The sequence below is a fragment of the Crocuta crocuta genome, unplaced genomic scaffold, assembly GCF_008692635.1.
Source record: "Crocuta crocuta isolate KB4526 unplaced genomic scaffold, BGI_CrCroc_1.0 scaffold90, whole genome shotgun sequence".
In the NCBI taxonomy this organism is placed as follows: Eukaryota; Metazoa; Chordata; class Mammalia; order Carnivora; family Hyaenidae; genus Crocuta; species Crocuta crocuta.
The window spans coordinates 3,337,399-3,356,678 of record NW_027527449.1 but is presented as its reverse complement, the minus strand read 5'-3'; the positions used below and the strand labels follow the sequence as shown (position 1 = coordinate 3,356,678).

Genomic DNA, 19,280 nt, shown 5'->3' with positions numbered 1-19,280 from the left:
GTGGAGACCAAGTCCACACGTGTGCACGTGTAATGGAGAGACACGGCATAGGGACAGGCCAGGGCCACCAGAGCAGCGTGCACCCTGCCGTGGGCCTTAGGCAAGGACGCTCGTGACTGCCATCGAGAGTCTGTCCCGGAGAAGATCAGCCCTTCTAGTGGATGGAGGGACGACACTGGACACCAGAGGAAAAAGCTAAAAATTAGATTACTTGGTATTTCAAAACTCCCTTCTTTGAGTTCGTTGGAAATGTGCTTTCTCGGAGTCGCCTCTTCCTGCCACACAAGGGCACTTCCGTACCTTGATGTGGGCCACACAGCTTCAAGTGGCAACTGGGCCTTGACCCCCATGCTGACTCCAGAGCTCTCCCTTCTCCATCCTTGCCTGGGAGGCGGAGAGTTCAGGAAGGTTCTCGGAGGTTCTGGGCCTGCAGGCAGGCTGGCCAAAGCCCTGGGGCCACCCCTCATAGGCCCACCAGCTCTTTGTGGCCTGGAGCAGATTTGAGATTTGGCGGTCGCCTGTCATCTGATGGTGAAAGAGTCCTCAGACTCCACTCTGACTGACCTCTGCTAATCTAATCCAATGGACAGTCAAGTGAGTCTGCCTGTTTCCTCAGGGAGGACGGAGCGTGGGCCTGAGGCCTCACCAGATGGTGCCTCCTTGGTGGGTCAGTCTTGAAGAGAAATGCAGGGCGCTTTTGGCCGTGGGGAGCACGGACCTCAGAGGTCAATGCCAGGCCAGAAATGTCTCCAATCGTAGGATCAGACAGACAGATGTGGAGAGGTTGCTGATCACTGGGCAGGGGCTTCCCTGGGTTGGGTTGGGGTTTCCCTCCTCAGCCTGGGAAGCCGGTCTTCATCAAGTGGGATTGGTGGGCCAGGGGCTCCGGGGAGAAGGCTGGAGGGGGCGTCTGTTAGGACTGAACTTGAGGGGGCACAGGGATGAGCAACAGAAGTCAAGTGTGGATGGAGCACTGAAGCTTTGTTTTCAGCCTGTCTAGTTTGGGATCTGTGGGACTGGGGACTGAATGGTCCCTTTGAAGGGTCTCCTGCGTGCCTGACACTCAGTTGTTCATATTGCCCAGCAGACCTCATGTCTCTCTAACAAGAAGCTTTGTATTTCGCTTCTTGAGATTTTGCAGCCAAGAGAAAGAAGTCTGTTTGCAACCCCGGGTTTTCTTCCCGTAGACCACCCTTTATACCGGGCCGTCCCCCAGAGAGTCTGCTTCATATGGTAATTTTCATTACTGGATCCAGACCACACGATGTTAAATTTTGTCCCCAAACTGCCTCAGATGAATTAGAGGAAGACAGTTGGAGTCTCGGTCACCATTCTTAGAGATTCAAATGAAGGCAGTAGAACAGTGTTTCCTAATGGACTCGGAAACTCTAGTTCTGAATATTAATACCAACACCATCAAAAAATATTTATTAGATGGGAAAGCATATTTCTGATATTTGAATTTAAGAGGACTTTCTGCATCTCCCAATGTCACCATCAACAACTGGAATCTGCATTTCCTCCTTTAGTCATTCAATAAATATTTAACACCCATTATGTTCATGGCCCCGCATTGGACTCTGGGGAAGCTACAAAGACCCTAGAAGACTGGTCTCCGCCCTCAAGGGGGAAATAAAAGAAACAATTACATCTAATTGTTTTTAACACGGAGCAGTGTTAATCCCAGCTTGGGAATGACTAGGTCACCGGATGTAAGGATGTAAATGGGGCTACGGGGCCTCTCTGAGGCCTAGTGTCCTCAAGGCCACCGAGACTGGGAGCCTTTCTTTTCTCTCTCCTGGCATGTCAGGGAGAGTGGCCCAGGTCCCTCTGTGGCTGGCGGGGATTATTCTCTAATGGGCTATGATCTGATTAAGCGCAGCTTTTTTTCTTTCTTTTTTTTTTTTTTTTTTTGGAATTTCTTACAGTGCTGGGGAACTGTTCATTTCCACGCACGTGACCAAGACCTTAGTTGTGGCATTCGTAGACTAGAAGGAGCCCTCCCCAGCAGTTCCTGAGAGGGCCCAGCACACGGGCACGGGCAGGCATTGCAATTCTACTTGTACCCGAAAAACAGGTGGCCTGGGGAGGAAGGTGGGCCAGGGCCTTTATCCTGCCTGAGCCATAGGAGGCATTTAACATGGGTTCGAGGGCTGGGTATGTCACAGCTAACGTGTGCAAGAGCCACGAGCTAAGGCTGCCCTTCACTTAAAGCTTCAGAACTCCCAGAAGAAGGTCTGAAGTGTAGAAGGTTGGTGGGTTGGAGAGGGTGTTGGCGGGGGGGTCCCCTAGAGGGCCCCTATATTTATAATTCAGGCAGTTTTATATGATTTGGACCACGGCCAGATTGTCATTAATTTCAACAAACATTTGTTTTCGCACTTGTGTGCTTAGTGTGTGTCAAGTTCCCCTGGGGTTACCAGAGGATTGTGCAATGCTGGGTTTCCGAAACGTGTCTGTGCAGAAGCATGCGGCCGATTCTCATAAAAACCCAAATCCCAGGCCACGCCCCAGACGAGTGCAGACGAGTTTGCAGGAGATCGTGATATATAGTTTTAGCGACGCACCCAGAAACTTCCGTAATGACAGACGAGAGCCACCTTACTGAGCGGGAGGGGATTCTGGACGAAATCTGGGCTGGGGGTAGCACTCCCCTGTGGAGAGGGCACCCTTGTAGATTAGGTGGTGGCAACACCTGGCCAACCAGGATGAGCTTCTGAGTGCGGGAGAGGAGAGGCCGGTGCTCCCTGTACCCTTGAACTGAGACAAGTGTGGGGATGACCCCAGATCACTGTTAGGGGATCGTTGGTGGAACGTCCTGTGTAGCAAGAACTTGACGTTCCCTTACGTGGATGAATGTTTTTCTTCATACGAGAAACCGCCGCTTGTCTGCCGTCAAGTCTCTTGTGTGTATGTGGGCCGAGATTCAGGAGGTGAGGCCGATCCTCGGGACAGAAATACGTGGCTTCACTTCCTGGTTCCCTTGCTCTTAAAATTGCACCCTGCCCTCCCAGTGGTCCCAGCGAACGTCCCTGCGTGTGCGGATCTACACACAAATGAGCCATTTTTTGTGCACAGTTCCATACCCCAGGGCCTTGTGGGGCCGTGAGCTATTGCCGTGCTTAGGGTGGGTGGAGATACTTGACCTTGGCCTCTCCTGGCTGCTAGGTGCTTCCAGACCCAGGGCTGCAGCCATGACTGGTTTTACTACTAAAAGCCGACCTATCAGACCACATGGCCCTCATCTGTTATTCTCAGTAGTTTGCATAATTAGTTTTTTTTTTTTAAATTGAGTCTGTTCTACGTGTTTTCTTCCAAGGGTCAAGCGGAATGCTTCAGCAGTGCGAGTACGTGCCTCCTGAGTTGTGATGTAAGTTTTTCTCTCTCTTTCAACCGCAGTGTGCCACGCCGAGCTGAACGCCATCATGAACAAAAACTCGGCTGATGTGAAAGGCTGTACCATGTATGTCGCCTTGTTCCCGTGTAATGAATGTGCTAAGCTCATCATCCAGGCAGGTAGGAGCCGGGCCGGTCCCCTCTGTCACATTTGCATTGCTGCCTGCCCATCGGCGGCTCCCTGCGAACGTGCTTGATCTTAAACTGCTACAGTTGAGATCGAAATTAATTGCACTATCAATTTTGCAAGGTATTTCCCGTGTTTTGCTTTTGAACGGTGCCAGGTATTCGAAGACTAATTGCATCCTCTGTGATTCTTAGCATGTTTTTAATTTAGTTTGCAACTTCTTAAACTGCAAGCTGCCAAAAAAAACAACACCGGCATTGCATACAATTACTGTCAATTTACTGTTCTCTGACACACTGTGCATAGATTAGGGGGAGGGAGAGAAATGAACTTCTGTCAGAAGCAAGGTCAGCTGGGAGGCCGTCTCTGAAATTTTAATTTGGATTAATATATGGTAGATGTTTTAGGACCTAAACATTTCTTTGCATATAAATGTCATAAGACTCGAACGGTACTACTTTAAGTTTTCCTTACATTACAGTTACCATAAATCTACACCATTGTGTTCTGAATATTTCACCTTTTTCATACTGTCACATCTAAGATTCAGCTACACTTTATCTCCATAAAGCTCTCAGCTTGAGATTTAAAGACTTACCATGTTAGCCAGATGTGTGGTTTAAAGGGGCTGTTTATCACATGCCGGGGGGGGTTCTCTGAGGAGAAGACGTCTGGCCATATCAGATTCAGAGGCCGCCCCGGTTAAGGGACGTCGTGGGCTCTGTCCCCGGCGGTGCGCGCCCCTCCAGGAGTTTTCCTCAGCCCACGTGGACCCAGCTTCCTGTGGTCCCTTCAGAGGCCGGTGGAGGAGCAGGGTGGGACATCAGGTGCCCTCCGGTGAGCCCCGCCCGCGGGACAGGACAGAAAACAGATAGATCTGCTGTCCGTGCGGCTGGCTGGAATCTGTTTGCAGAACCATTCTGGGAACCACGATGGCACTTACCTGGGACTTTTGCCACCACTGTCCACTCCCCTGCATCCATCTGCCTCTTGAGTTAAGAGAAATTGTTCTGTGACTAAAGATATTTGATTGCCCACAGTGAAGAAAATTTGTTAATCGGATCAAGGCTCGACCACTTGACACGTTTTTACTTTGCATTTGTTAAAAAAAATCTATAAAGACTGGAGGGCAGATTAAATATAACATCCTCTGCCATATCGGAAAGCAGCCGATGTGTATTTCAGTGACTGGACATTGTGCGCGAGCACACTGGGAAAAGGTGATGAACCGGAGACATTCCGGGGCTCAGTCTGTTTCTGCGCGTCTGTTGCGGCATCTTTTTGTGCAAATGCTAATGGGACTTCTTTCACTGTTGCCTTTGAAGGTATAAAAGAAGTTATTTTCATATCTGATAAGTACCACGATAGCGATGAGACGAAAGCCGCGAGGCTCCTTTTTGACATGGCTGGGGTGGCCTTCAGGTAAGCAGGAAGAGCCGGGGGTCAAGGTCGTTGAAAGGCCTCATGAAGAAACATTTGACCTCGGCTGCTGTTTAATTTCTACTCGTGATGCCTGACTTCCACACTTGGAAACATCTTTTTACATGCGATGAGCTGAGGATCTCAAGATTATTCTCCGGGTAGATTTGTAAGAGCAGTGACAGAAGTATCTGAAGACGGTCTGACTGATGATACTGCACTTAAGTAGCAGTAGCTTTCTGGGGTTTGGACTAAAATTATTCTAGTAGGGAGAAGATACAACTTCACAGGTGTCACAGTATTCACATTCAACTTACGTGAATTTTGCAAATGCAACCACTCTGGCATTGAAAATTTAGGATGAAAGTAGCCCACCAGGTTGAAACACCAGGAATGCTTTTTACAACAACATTTTAAGTTGAGGTTTGAAGTTATTTCGCCTTTTTTACTTATTGTTGCTAGGGAAGGATTGGGACCTATGTTTTATTGCAGGCTAAGTTCAACACCTCCGATTCATGGTAAGAAACTTGTTGTGAGACTGACGGCTTTCAAAGCAATGCCTTTGCAGCACTTGTGATCAGCAGCAGGGCTCTGGCCTAACATACTTCTCTTCATCACTGGGGATAGAGGTTCTATGTGACGAATCTCTTGAACTGTTAGGCCTTAATGAGACTTTAAATGCAGATTATTTTCATAATAATCATAATTAGATATTCACCGTTTACCGGTTTGTAAAAGAACACAGTCCCCAAACAGTTTCCTGTTAAGTATTTTAAGAAGGTACATCAAGGAGTAAAATACATATAGTGGGTTTATTTAGCTTCTGCATTTTTAGAATGTGACTTTGAAAATTACTCCGCATGAAAGCTGGTTGGTTTGCTTTGCTGTGTGTGCAAGAGGCAAAAGAAAATTTGCTCTTTTTTTGCTCTTGAGCCATTCCAACTTGGCTGCAGAAATTTCCTAGGAAGGAAGATAAATCTGGTGGGAAAACTAGTAATCAGGTGTCATGTTGTGCAGCTAACTTGTTAGAAATCCTTTGACTCCCTGATAATTGATGAACTCAGCTAGCTGGAGAACGCGCACACCGAGCCACCCCATGCCTCATTTTTTTGGTCTTAAGTCTTTTCTGGTTCGTGTCCCTCTCAGTACGGTGCGCTATAATTGGCTCCTGTAGAGATATCAAGTGAATCCCGGGAAATTGTCTCCTCCCCGCAGAAAATGTAGGGTAAGCCAAAGTAAACAAATTGCTTTAAACTACTCACTGGATAATATCTTTATATATTTTGTTTCTTGTGTTTAGGAAATTCACACCAAAGTGCAGCAAGATTGTCATTGACTTTGATTCAATTAACAGCAGACCGAGCCAGAAGCTTCAGTGAGTTACATCTCATTAAATCTCCAAAAGATTGGGATTATCCTCTTCTAAGAAGCTGCTAATGCCTTTCATCTCGAAGTCACACATAACTTTTTAATAGCCAGGACAGCAAAAGTAGACCTCTCACGAATAGAAAGCCTCCAATCTTCCCGGGTCTCTCTTGTCACATGGAATCTGCATCTGTTTAAACCATTGATTTGGGGTTTAAAGGACAGAAGCCTGTAGATGGCCTGCTGCACAAGGCAGGAGTGGGGTGCCTTCCCCTATGTGTGCCCGTTTGCCGGGACACTGGTGGCTCTTCTGATTCCACAGCTGCTCCCCGCGCTACAGGTGCTAGAAGGACAAATAAATAATTGCTCTTGTGTTACTGGCAGGATGATCAGACACACTGATTTGAACATCTGGCCCAAATGAAGCAGAACATGTAGCGCCCTTGGAAAAAAAACAAAAAACGTGGACCCACATGACAGTAGCTGATGCAGAAGACTTGCTTTAGGGAGTTGAAACCCCCATCCACCCACCCACAAATCCTAGGCAGAAGGGCGCGTCTGCCCTGAGGAGTGATGAGCACACGAGACGGGGATGCGTTCTCTGCTTCTGTCCTGCCACCCACGGGGGAGTGGCGCGTTCTTCTTCGGGGCGGGGGGACCCCCGTTGTTTTTGTTTCTTACTTTCTGTGCGTTCTTCACGCAGAGCTCTTACATTAGCTCCTTGAATAATGAGTTGTTCCTGTTCGCCCCCAAAACGGTGCCTGCTGGGGCATCAGCGTCGTGGGGACCGAGGTGGCGCGCCGCCCCAGCTGGCTCCCGTCGTGCGGAAGAGTCGCTGCTCCTCCCCGTGCCAACACGGTCCATGTCCAAGGCTGCTCTGCAACCAGGGAATAAATTCATGCCTACCCTGTTAGTGAGGTGGGAGGAAATCCAGCCTGCCTCGAGACCGTTTACTCCAGGTCTACTGGTAACGGGAGCTCCTCAGTGCTCCTGGCGCCCGGCCTTCAGCCACAGCTCTGTCTCCGCGCCGCGGGGGCGTGGCTTTGCGGGGGGTGTGGCCGTGGGGGCGTGGCATGCGGGGGCGTGGCCGTGCGCCTGTCTTTACTCGCCCTTAGTTTTTATCAGACACGCTCCGTAGCTTTGTTGAGAAAAACGCGTTCTAAGCCTTAAAGATTATTACCGTTTTCAAGCGCTCTTATGTTTTCGTGAGTTTTTATTTTGTCTCTGAGGTTTTGCACTCTGTATTCTAGGACGTTTTTGTAACTTGGCTGCTTACCAATATTACTAAACTCTTATTAAAATCCACCACACTGAAGTATGTTCGTTTTTATGGTGTAATCGTGTGCCTAACCCTCCGTTCCTGTCGTTTCTGTACCGTCTTTGAAACACACTGCATATGTTTTCGTGCTCGGAGAACAGTTGGAGGTACGGGTGTTTTCCCCGGGGTTGTCGGGAGATGATTCCTTAGGGACCGAGTTGAAGGTGTCAAGAAAGCTCGCTTACCCCTCTCTAAGTGCCCTGCTCCTCGTCTCAGGCAGGCCGTCCTGGCCGTCCGATGGGCCCNNCCTCTTCTGCTGTCTTCACCTGTTCTCTTCTAAATCTCTTCTTCCCCCGCCTCCCCATTTGTTCTTTCTCTCTTCTCTTTCCCAAACCACTTGCCCTCTGCTCTAAAATGCATAAACCAACAGGTACGTAGAAGAAAGAAATCAGTGAAGACACTTAAAGATGGGAAATACAGTAGGTTTTTATGTGGCTGTACATTATGAGCTGTGAGCCCTGTTAGTGAAGAGTGTAATTTTTATGTCACATTCGTAAATATGTCTGGAGGCTAATAAGCCAGGAGTGCATCTAATTTATTTCATTTTGATACTGTATCTCGTCCCATTGGCTACATTGAATTTTAGCAAGGGAAAAAATTATGTTTCCCCCCCTGCTGGTGCAGGTTTAACAAGGAAAGATCCTTGCTAAGGAGGAAGTACATCTATGGACAGTCTGTGCTTGGGTGATTTGTGTGGTGGCGGTCCTCCGAGCCGGTATGTGAGGCTTCATATCTAGACCGGGCGCTGACCTTGATTTCCTGGTGACTGGACTGTAAGTAATTATGTCTTAGTGTCTAGTATCACCGTAGGAGTAGTGGGAGCTTCATGTCCAGAGAATTCTGCAGATGTCAGTGTTCCAGTTAATAGAGGTTTGCTTTGAACTGTTGCCTTCAGGAGAAGCATTCCAGAAGGAAGGAGTTTGGAGCAGTCCTCTGCCTTGCGGGCATTACTGGATAATTGTGGCAAAGGGAGACTGTATCTGAGAGCCATGTTGCTGTCTGTCACGGCTAATAAATGACAATAAGGAAGCCATCTTTCACAGAACTGTCATCAGGAGACCTACATTTAAAAGGCAAAATTTGTGAGTGAAATTATAGGAACTCCATTTCCCTGACATATTTTATGCTTTTCTTCTTCTTTTTTTTTTTTTTTTTTAACAAGTCTGTCCTTAAAGACTTCTGAACCCCAACAAGACCCAGCAGTGAAAGTGATATAATATACTGGCCAGCTTTTCCTAAATTACAAATGAGGAGAACAAAGGAACAAGCCTATAAAGAAAAACTGAGAGGAACTTGAATAAAAACATAGGCCGGCACGTCCAGTGACCTAAACTTGCAGCATGCCGGGCATAACTTCTCATCTTCCGATGTCCATATCCACTTGAGGATTAAAAATATTTAGGTCGAAGAATAGATCATTGCAGGAGGGCCCAAGGATACAGAGAAGGTAGCTCTCTATTTGTAACCCTGGTAGGAAGCTTTAATATTCATGGTTCAGTTGTTTCTGTTTTTTAAGGTAAGGCCACTTAAAAAACGGCAATTTTAGCAAGTTATTAGCCAGGAGGCCTTGCCCAGGACTCCGTGGGAGGACCCGAGCTCAAGGGTCCAGTGCCCCCCCAATGGCTAGAATTAACGGGTCACTGTTGTCGGAGGCAGGCAAAATAACCCTGGGCCCAGGACTTACTGGACCCAGGATCACAGTTACAGGGAAAAGCTTAGCATGTTTCTACCAGTTGAGGGGTGCCCGAGAATTCCGAAAAGACCTAAAGCTCGCCCTGTTTTTCCTTCGTAACTGTTGGAGGGATCCAAAGCCATTTCACCATGAGTATGTGCATCTGTAAGTAATTACTGAGTGCCTGCATCAGGTGGATTCTCTGGTGGCTGCTATTTATAGTTAGAGATGACCCAGGTGGCTAGGTCATAGAATAGTAGAACTGTTCGCTTGATGAAGCCCAACTTTGCCAACTTTTTTTTTTCCTGGTACTCGGATTCCTCATTTACTTTCTGACTTAATCAAAGTGGCTCCTCCAGAAGAAAACAGTATTTGTGCTCATCTGTATTTTGAATGAAAAAGTGGTTCTATACCCTGATCCACCAAAGACTATTTTTGATTAGAAACTAAAAGTTGGAAGACGCCTGGGTGGCTCAGTGTGTTAAGCCTCTGACTTCGGCTCAGGTCATGATCTCCAGTCGTGGGTTCGAGCCCCACATTGGGCTCTCGGCTGACAGCTCAGAGCCTGGACCTGCTTCGGATTCTGTGTGTCTCTCTCTGCCTCTCCCATGCTCACACTGTGTCTTTCAAAAATATAGAAACGTTTTAAAAAAAAAGAAATTAAAAGTTGGAGTGCCTGGGTGGTTCAGTAGGTTAATTGTCCAGCTCTTGATTTTGGCTGAGGTTGTGATCTCAGGGTCACAAAATAGAGTCATGCATTGGGCCCAGCACTGAGCATGAAGCCTGCTTAAGACACACTCTCTCTTTCTCTCTCTCTCTCTGCCCTTTACCTGTGCACTTATGCTCTCTTTCAAAAAAAATTTTTTTAAGTTGATATAAGGAGTAAATTCTCATCCAGTGATTTAAAAAATTTATGTCCTTAGCAAGTTTTCTTACCAATGTGCCCTTAATTTCCACTGACCCTGTTACCAGCTGGTAACTTCCACATTGAAATGCTTCTAATAATGAGCCTTAGCATTGACATTGTCTATACCCTGTCACAATCCAGACAATCTGAAGAGTACAAAAGTATTTTTATTTTTTCACATAATGATGAGAGACACGAAGGCTGACTTGACATACCTTCACATACAACCTTTTCCTGTAGTTGAACTCAACAGATTGGTGAATCCAAAGGAACTGTTAATAGCCACTTGACAGAGCATACCGCATTCATACTTCCAAAGCTTGTTCCAGCCCATTTCTTCTTTTCTACTCTAAAACTTCTTCAATGTGTTGTTTGATGAAATGGGGCCACAAGGAGATGGAGGCACCCAAGGTCGGCTCAACTTTCAGCCAGTCAGGTTTGTCATGTGGTGGCTCCCGAAATCCCAAACACAGAACTTTGCCCTCCCTGAGGAGCCGCTTGGGAGCCTGGAGGGCCAGGCCTGAACAGGTGCGACAGCGTGGAGAGTCATCTTGCTGAGCCGGCTCTGTTTCCCTCTTTGCTAAGCGAGAAAAAACGCTACCCAAGTATTAAGAAAAAAGGGGGGCTGTGTGCACCTGGCTGCCTCGATCAGAAGAATGTGCGACTCTTGATCTCAGGGTTGTGAGTTCCAGTCCCATGCTGGATGTCGAGTTTACTTAAGTAAATCAATATTTACACCTGCTGTCCCTGTACCGGTGCCCTGCGGACATGACCTGCACTTTCTCTGGGGTTGAGTTGTCTACTTTTAGTGTCCACATCCTGAGTAAGGACTGTGGGGGAGAGGCAGGGGCCAGAAGTGAAATGTCTGCAGGGGTCTGGCTCTTACTCCCTCTCCAAGGTCAAAGATGTAACAGGATTGTAAAGGTCCATAATTAAATTGAGTTCAATGTTTCCAAAGAAAATTGGGAGACGGGTTCTTTCTACTACCTGCTCCCTGCTCAGTAGTGGAATTAGTAGGTGGAGCCCAGGGGACTCACAAGCCTGGAGGCTGAAAAGGATGCTGCGCTTGCTTGTTGTAGCCAACGGCTAGGTCTCTCTCCAGCCCCGCGCTCCTTGATTCCCAGTGCCTGCTTCTACTCGCTGGCTGCTCTTCTCTCTCTGTATGTATGTATGTATGTATGTATGTATGTATGTATGTATTTATTTGAGAGAGAGAGAGAGTGCGTGCACAGGAGTCACAGGAGGGGCAGAGGGAGAGAAGGAGAATTTTTTTTTAATCTTTATTATTTTTAAGAGAGAGACAGAGTGTGAGCAGGGGAGAAGCAGAGAGAGAGAGGGAGACATGGAATCCGAAGCAGGCTCCAGGCTCTGAGCTGTCACCATAGAGCCTGACACGGAGCTGGATCCCACGACCCTGGGATCATGATCTGAGCCAAAATCAAGAGTGGGACACTCAACCAACTCAGCCACCCAACTCTCTCTTCGTGTTCAAATGCATATTTTAATATGGTCTAATGAACACAAGATTTACCATCTTCGCCATTTTAAAGTGCCTGGTTCAGTGGTATTAAGTACATGTGTATCGCACAACCATTACCAGGATCCATCCCCAGAATTCTTTTCGGCTTCCAACACTGAAGTTCTGTCCCCACGAAACAATTACCTCTCCCTTCCCCTTTCCGCTCAGCCCCTGGCAGCCCACATTTTACTTTCCATCTCTGTGAATTCAATCCCTTAGGTACATCCTATATATGATGGAATCACATAGAATTTTCTTTGTGACTGGCTTTCACTCAGCCAATAATGCCTTCAAGGTTTATCTGTGTTGTAGCACGTATCAGAACTAACTTCCTTTTGAAGGTTGAATAATATTCCACCGCACACCATGTTTTGTTTATCCATTCATTTGGTGGTGGACACTTGGGTTGTTTCCCGCTTTTGGCCAAAATTTTTTTTGAATGTCCTGATGTTTCCTTACAACCTGGCATCAACTGCCTGAGTCCCTGGGAGCCTCCCTTCCTATACTAGTCACCCAAGCATCCTGAAGGTGCTCATATATATATATATATATAGTATATATGTCGTATTTTTAACAGCATTCAGAGAGGCTCTTAACACACTTCCTGTGCCCACCCACAGACTTCTATATATCTTTCAGATTGAGCTGGGATCCTGCTTGCTCTAAAGTCTCCCCAGGCTTTCCTCGGCTCAAAATCACCTTTTTCTTCTCTGAAATTCTATAGCAGTTATTGTCAGCAACAATCTTTTTGGCAATGAATTGTGCACTGTTTTATGACATCTCTTCTACTGTCTAGAACTGTTATTGAAACACTTCATTTAACTTTTCATGTTGCTCTCTTCCTGCTCTAACGAGATGATTAACTCCACAAGAGCAGGTATTGTGTGTTGTGTATCTTTGTACCCCATTGCCTCCCACTCCACGCACGTGTTTGCATGTACAGTACTCAGAGGGATGTAATATACATGTTTACTCTTTCCTTTTTTAAATGTTTGTTTATTGTTTGAGAGAGACAGAGACAGAGCAGGAGAGGTGGAGGGACAGAGAGAGAAGGAGACACAGAATCAGAAGCAGGCTCCACGCTCTAAGCTGTCAGCACAGAGTACCACCCAGGGCTCAAACTCGTGAAGCGTGAGATCATGACCTGAGCCCGAGTTGGACGCTTGACCAACTGAGCCACCCAGCGGCCCCATGTTTAATATTTCTGTTTAAAAGTTAGGAACCTGATTGTACTTTAATTCAGTGAAGCAGATGATCAGGAGTCCACTTCCTAAATTATTTTTTCTGTCCTGATTTCCTCATGAATGTTTTGGGGAAAAAATGGTTAAATAGAATGTAAGAAATCTTCCTGTTAGCATGCAGGGTTAATGGGCACATTTATCTTTTGAGAGAGAGGGGAGATTACTATTTAATAAATGTCGTATTTTAAACTTCAGTGTTTCAGATTAAGCATTCTTATATGTGGGTTTGAATTAGGAATTTGGCATTTGGCAATAATACACACTCTTGGCAGAATGCCTGCAGAGGAGGTTTCCATTTAAACCCATCTGATTAGAAGCTGGCTTGACCTTTTCAGGTCTTAAATCACCAAAGAAAGCTTACCGTTGGGCAGGGGTTCTTTATTTTAACTTTTGCTCATGAACATTGTTACATCTTTGGTATTGTTAAAAATGCCACTTGGTCCGCGTTTTTAATGGGCGTTTTGTTACGGGATTGCTTCCTCTGCACAGTCGTGCAGGGCGTATACAGCCTTTCCTGTTTATTCTGCTGTCTCTTCCCCATTTTCTCCCGAACCAGCAGGCATCAGGAGCCTGTGCAGCTGCAAGTAACAGACACCTGACTCTCAGTGGCTTCAACACACAGTAAATTTTGTCCTCACGTACTAAGAAATACAAAGGCAAGCATTTGGTGGAGCGGGTCGGTCGCTCAGTGATGCCCGCAAAGATCTGCGCTTTTTTACGTGCACTCAGCTGTCTTTAGCATCATGTCCGCCAGTTTGTGTTGTCAAGCGCCAAGTGTCCCCATTCAAAGCAAGAACAAGGCGACGGGAGGTGGGGTGGGCGTGTCTCTTTCATCCGGAAAGCAGAAGCTTTCCCAGAAGCCTCAGCAAGCATCGCTTCTGTCTCATTGGCCACACGCGGATCACGTGACCGCCCTCGGCTGCAAGCGAGGCTGGTTCAGAACCTGCGTTCCAGGGTCCACAGTGGAGGCCGCAGGGGAGAAGCGGGGGAGGAGGGGATGGTAGTAACGACGGTGGCACTGTATACACCTTGCTTGGGAAGACGTCGCCTAGTAGTCGGATTATGCAAGTTACGCAGCTGTTTTTCACATATTAGGGGTTAAGGTATTTGTTGAGTTGGGCAGTGATGGCTGCGTCATGGGGATTTTGGGGTCCTTTGAGTCGGCTTTCAAACTCCTGTTTAAGAAAAAAATCTTCATTTCTCAGTTGGGGCAGAACTATAAAAAAGGGATACAAGCACATGCACACTGTACGCGTGCACGCGCGCACACGCACACACACACACCCCACACACCATTTGAGGGTAAGATGGCTCCTAAATACTGTGTGTTTTTCCCATGGACGCGAGTATCTTCATCTATAACCACAGTATATTTATCAACGTCAGTACCTTTAATGTTGCAATACTTTACCATTCATACTCCAGTTTCGTTGGGTTGATTTCATAGTTTTCTTACAGCACCAAAGTACAGGATCCAATCCAAGGGTTGGAGATACATCTAGTGGTCGTGTCTCTTTAGCTCCTTTGACCTGGAACATTTCCACGGTTGGCACTGGGGTTTTTAAGAGCGCCCCCTTCTCCTGTTGCCTTATGCTAGATTCCTTAGAAGCAGCAGCTTTCAGACTTTATGGTCTCAGGGCCTCTCTTCACTCTTAAAACTTATTGGGCAAGATAAATAAGTAGGAGGGTTATCGTGGGCGCATGGTGACCCTAGGTAATGCTGCCATATGATATACAGGACAATTGCGAAGAGACTAAATCCTAAGAGTTCTCATCTGAAGGGAAGAAAATTAGCATATTCCTCATTCAAAACCATATTGACCCCCAAACACTTTTGTTTTTGTAGGTTATAGCTATTGATATGTACCATATTAGAGATTAAAACAAAATTAAAAATGTTTTTCATTCATTTCAAATAACAATAATAAACCCTTTACATGTTAACATACTTCTGTGACAAAGAACTCTTTTCCAGAACAATAAAAGCTATTTAGTGAAAAGAGTAGCGATGTCTTACATCGTCTTTTTAAATGAGTTTTAATAGAAAACAGATGTTCCTTTCTGTGAGCACTTGCTGTCCGTGGGCATATTTTAGATGAAGTTTATGAGGAAAGTCCCACTACGTGCAGATATGTGGTTGGGAAAGGGAAGAACATTTTAATAGCCTTTTCAGAAAACTGTAAATATTCTTCGATACCACACCACAACTTGATAAATGGTACTTTTCTTTAAGATGAGTTGCTATGTGGGGGTGCCTCGGTGGCTCAGTCAGCTAAGCATCCAACTTCAGCTCAGGTCATGACCTCACAGTTGGCAGGTTTGAACCCCACATCGGGCTCTGTGCTGACAGCTCAGAGCCTGGAGCCTGCTTTGGATTCTGTGTCTCCCTGTCTCGCTGCCCTTCCCCCACTCACATTCTGTCTGTCTCTCTCAAAAATAAAGAAACATTAAAAAAAATGAGTTGCTATGTAAAATCTGAAACCATATCAGCGAACATTTCCTATTATCTTACATTAAAATTCACTCATCTATCTTGTACCTCGAATTGATGTTTTACCCATGCACGATACTAACGTTGGCCATTTGGAGAATGCTGGTTCACTTAGGTAGGTAGATCTTCCACATGTTGACACACTTTATTGTACACTATCCCCAAATCACTTCTATATAAATATCACAGCTGATCTCGTTAGAAAAGTCTTTTAAGTATTGGGAAACTGTCAAGCTCAGTGCCAGATAACAAGTTCTCCAAAACTCTAATTGCATTTTATCTTGAAAGCTTGATTTTATCATTTCATTTTCCTTGAAGTGAGAGGCTTACTTTGTTCATTTTCAAGAAAACATTTTCTGTATACCTAACGCTGAGGAACCACAGTGTGTCTGTTTTTCTTTCCAGCAAACATGTTCCAGGAGCCGAGAGGCTAGTTGGGCTTGCAACTCAAACAACCCAGCAACCGAATGAGTGCTTTTCATCGCTGCTTTTGGGTTTGCAGGGAATGATAGAGAGACTCAAGATTGAAGATTAAGTACAAGTAATACCTTTTTCAGGCTCCATTAAGGACATTCTTAAGCAAAACGGGCCTTTTCTCTTCTTTCTTCTTCCCTTCCCCCAGGGTGTAGTGGTGAACAGTACTAGCACAAGTTGGCACCGCTGCCCTGGTTCATTCACCAGCACTTTACCCACCACTGCTTTGTCTCATCCGTGCAAATATCAACACAGCGAAAAGGGCAAATAACATCTTGGTAGTATAATGAAAATAGTTTCAGGGTGCCTGGGTGGCTCAGTAAGTTAAGGGTCCAACTTCGGCTCAGGTCATGGGTTCGAGCCCCATGTTGGGCTTTTTGCTGACAGCAGAGCCTGGAGCCTGCTTCGGATTCTGTGTCTCCCTCTCTCTCTGCCCCTCCCACTTTCACACTTTGTTTCTCTCACTCTCAAAAATAAATGAACATTAAAAAAGAAAGAAAGAAAGAAAAGAAACTAGTTTCGACACTGCAGAACCTGGAAAAGACCCTGCAGGACCATGCTTTGAGAACTGACTACTTTGATGACAGTGTGGCATCGGCCTGATGGGCATTTGGAAGAATCTGTTCACTGTTGGCTTTGCCCCTTTCTCTTTATGCATTCCTTGGCCTGGGTGACATTAACTGAGATTTTTTTGCATTAAAGACTTGATCCTTTCCCCCTCACCTGTAATTTTATCTCCTCTAATATTGCAGTGAGTAGGTAAGGTCTGATTCATATCTTCATCTTAAGAGAAGAGAAAATAGACCCAACCTTGATATACACCAGGCTCAGGTGGTTTGCTGTAGCTGAACGTATGAAACAGTCCGTAATGATTTGCAAGTTAGAATATCACCGACTCTCTTCTTATTTAATGCCCCTGTGTTCAACTCTTTTTTTTTAAATTTCTTATGTTTTATTTCTGAGAGAGAGAGAGAGACAGCGTGAGCAGGGGAGGGTCAGAGAGAGAGGAAGATACACAATCTGAAGCAGGCTCCAGGCTATGAGCTAGCTGTCAGCACAGAGCCCGACGCAGGATTCGAACCCACAAAGTATGAGATCATGACCTGAGCCGAAGTCGGACGCTTAACCGACTGAGCCACTCAGGCACCCCTGGGTTCAACTGTTAATAAAAGACTGGGAATTGAATCAAGTATTTCAAGAGGATAGAGTGTTTGGTGCTAGTGTCTCAGCCACTCAGGCAGGCTGCTGGAAAGGTGGCTCTGAGTTCTAATGAAATCTCCATCCCGGTAATGGCCCCTGCTTCTCTCCTGCCTCCTTTTTGTGGAGTGGGGACCATAGCTTTCCTCTCCAACTCCAGATGAGGCTGACTGGCCATCTTTGTGGTAGCGTCAGCGCTCTTAATTACCTGCGGCAGGCCGAGAAGAGGCGGAAAGCGACAGAGCCATCAACACTTGAACAACACGTGTCTGCACTGATTAGCGCGACTGCTTAGAGTGAGGACTAATGAGGCCGAGGTCACGGACGCAGCCCCCGCAGCCCAGGTAGCCCGGCCACCCTCCGAACGGCAGCCTCCGCCCAGGCAGCTGCCTCGCAGATGCTCATGGCCTTCTGGAAGGGGGCCGGTGTGGCGCGAGCCAGCAGTCAGCACGGGCTCCTTTTGTTTAACTCCAAACAAAATAAAAACAGGTTCTCTAATGCACCACCCCCTGCGATCCCTCTCTAGGAATATCAGACTTAATTATTCAAATTTAATTTGTTAGCCATTTGGTGGTTTAATTTTTTAAAAACCTAATGATTTATTAGCATTTTTATAACAAGCAACATTTAATATCTATTAATGAGAGTTCAAATGGAGTAACTATTTAATTTCTTAATGAAATGCATCAGAAAAGTATTGCTTAGAAGAAACTCCATACCGCGAGCGTGTTCTCGGCATGTTTGGTGACCTTGAGTCCTCCGTGCTACTGGAGGAGGCAGGAAGGGAGGGGAGTCCAGTGCCCCCCACCCGCAGCCCTGGCTTCTGAGAGGCAAGCAGGGGCTCGGGGAAGGGGTGCAGCGCAGCTCTCCCTTAGCCCACAGATTTCTGGGACCGACACCGACCACGTCGCCGGTTCTGCTCACCCCCCTGTGAGAAGTGCCTGATGAAAATACACACGCACGTGGATCCGTCCCTTTGCGCGCCGGTGTAGCGCCGTCCTCCCTGGAAGTGAAGTTCCAGCTTGTGCAATAGAGGGAAGAAGGACCCAGCGGCACTGTGACACGCGTGTCCCCTTGCACCCCAAGACGGGGTTCTCCAACGGCAGCAGCACCCCGATTTCAAAGCACATGGCACGTTCTTCCTGGGTGAGGGGGTGCATGGCTGTGGAAAGGACTCAGTGCGGAGCATGCGCCCCCCCCCGCACGGAACCCTCCGGGGAGGCCGCAGGGGAAGGCGGGCAGGTGCCGAGTGCCCAGGCCCAGCGGGTGGAGACGCCAGGCGTGAGCTCCGGGCTCCCCGGGTTGGCGGCCTTGGGTGTGGATCTCAAGGCCAGAGCGGATCCCAAGAGTCGATCCCAGGACCCTGCAGGGAGGGGCAGCCTGCGCCTTGGCAACCCCGTTTCACTGAGGAGGAGGAGGAGGAGTTGTTTCAGGCCCCCAGGGCGCGGCCGGGGAACCGGACGGCAGCGGGTTTGNAACGCGAGCCTGGCGCCTTGACCCCCGGAGTCCGACGGCCCCGGTGAGTCCGCCTTGGTGGGCGGGCCGCAGGGCACCGTTGTCACCGGAGACATATGGACGCGCGCTCTGCGGAGAAGGGGCGCGCAGGTCTGGGCCCCCCCAGCCGGCGAGGCGGACCCGGGTGAGNGGGCCACGCGGCCCCCGCGCTCCGTGGCTGCCCGCCGTGGCCGCAGGTCCAGCCTTCGCTCTGCCCTGCGGAGCCCGGTGCTCCGGCCTTGCTGGTGTCTGCGGGGTTTCTGGAACCGTCCATCGAGGCCGCGCTGCCGCACGTGCTGCTCCCTCCTGGACCCGCGCTCCCTTCCCGGGACATCCGGTCGCCCCCCTCGCTGCCCCTCAGGGAGGCCTCCCCTGCCCCCCTGCCCTCTCGGCAGCCCACCCCCAGTCTCCACTGCGCGCCATGTCCTTCCGTCTCACAAGGTGGGAAGGTGCTACAGATTGCATTCACTACAGCGAATGTGCTACTGAACCGCCTACTTAGAAATGATTAAGAGGTCAATTTTAGGTTATGTGTGTTTTCACACAACAAAGAACAAAACAGAAACCAGCCACCCCCGCCTCCACGTGTGGTCACCAGGGGGTGACGTAGGTGGTGAACCGTCTCCTGAGTTTGGGTGACGTTCTGAAGTGCCCACCCGA

General features: G+C 47.7%; 1 protein-coding gene across 2 annotated transcripts in view; it reads left to right on the top strand.

Moving 5' to 3' along the window:
* DCTD (dCMP deaminase) overlaps positions 1–19,280 on the top strand; it is a 46,180-nt gene that overhangs the window by 17,594 nt on the left and 9,306 nt on the right. The window contains exons 3-5 of one of the 2 annotated variants that reach the window (XM_077761854.1): positions 3,400–3,516; positions 4,849–4,945; positions 6,243–6,317. In XM_077761854.1, the coding sequence (XP_077617980.1) occupies positions 3,400–3,516; positions 4,849–4,945; positions 6,243–6,317 (289 nt within the window). Of the gene's footprint in view, positions 1–3,399; positions 3,517–4,848; positions 4,946–6,242; positions 7,623–19,280 lie in introns of those variants that run through there. The other variant, XM_077761860.1, reaches the window with a different exon arrangement.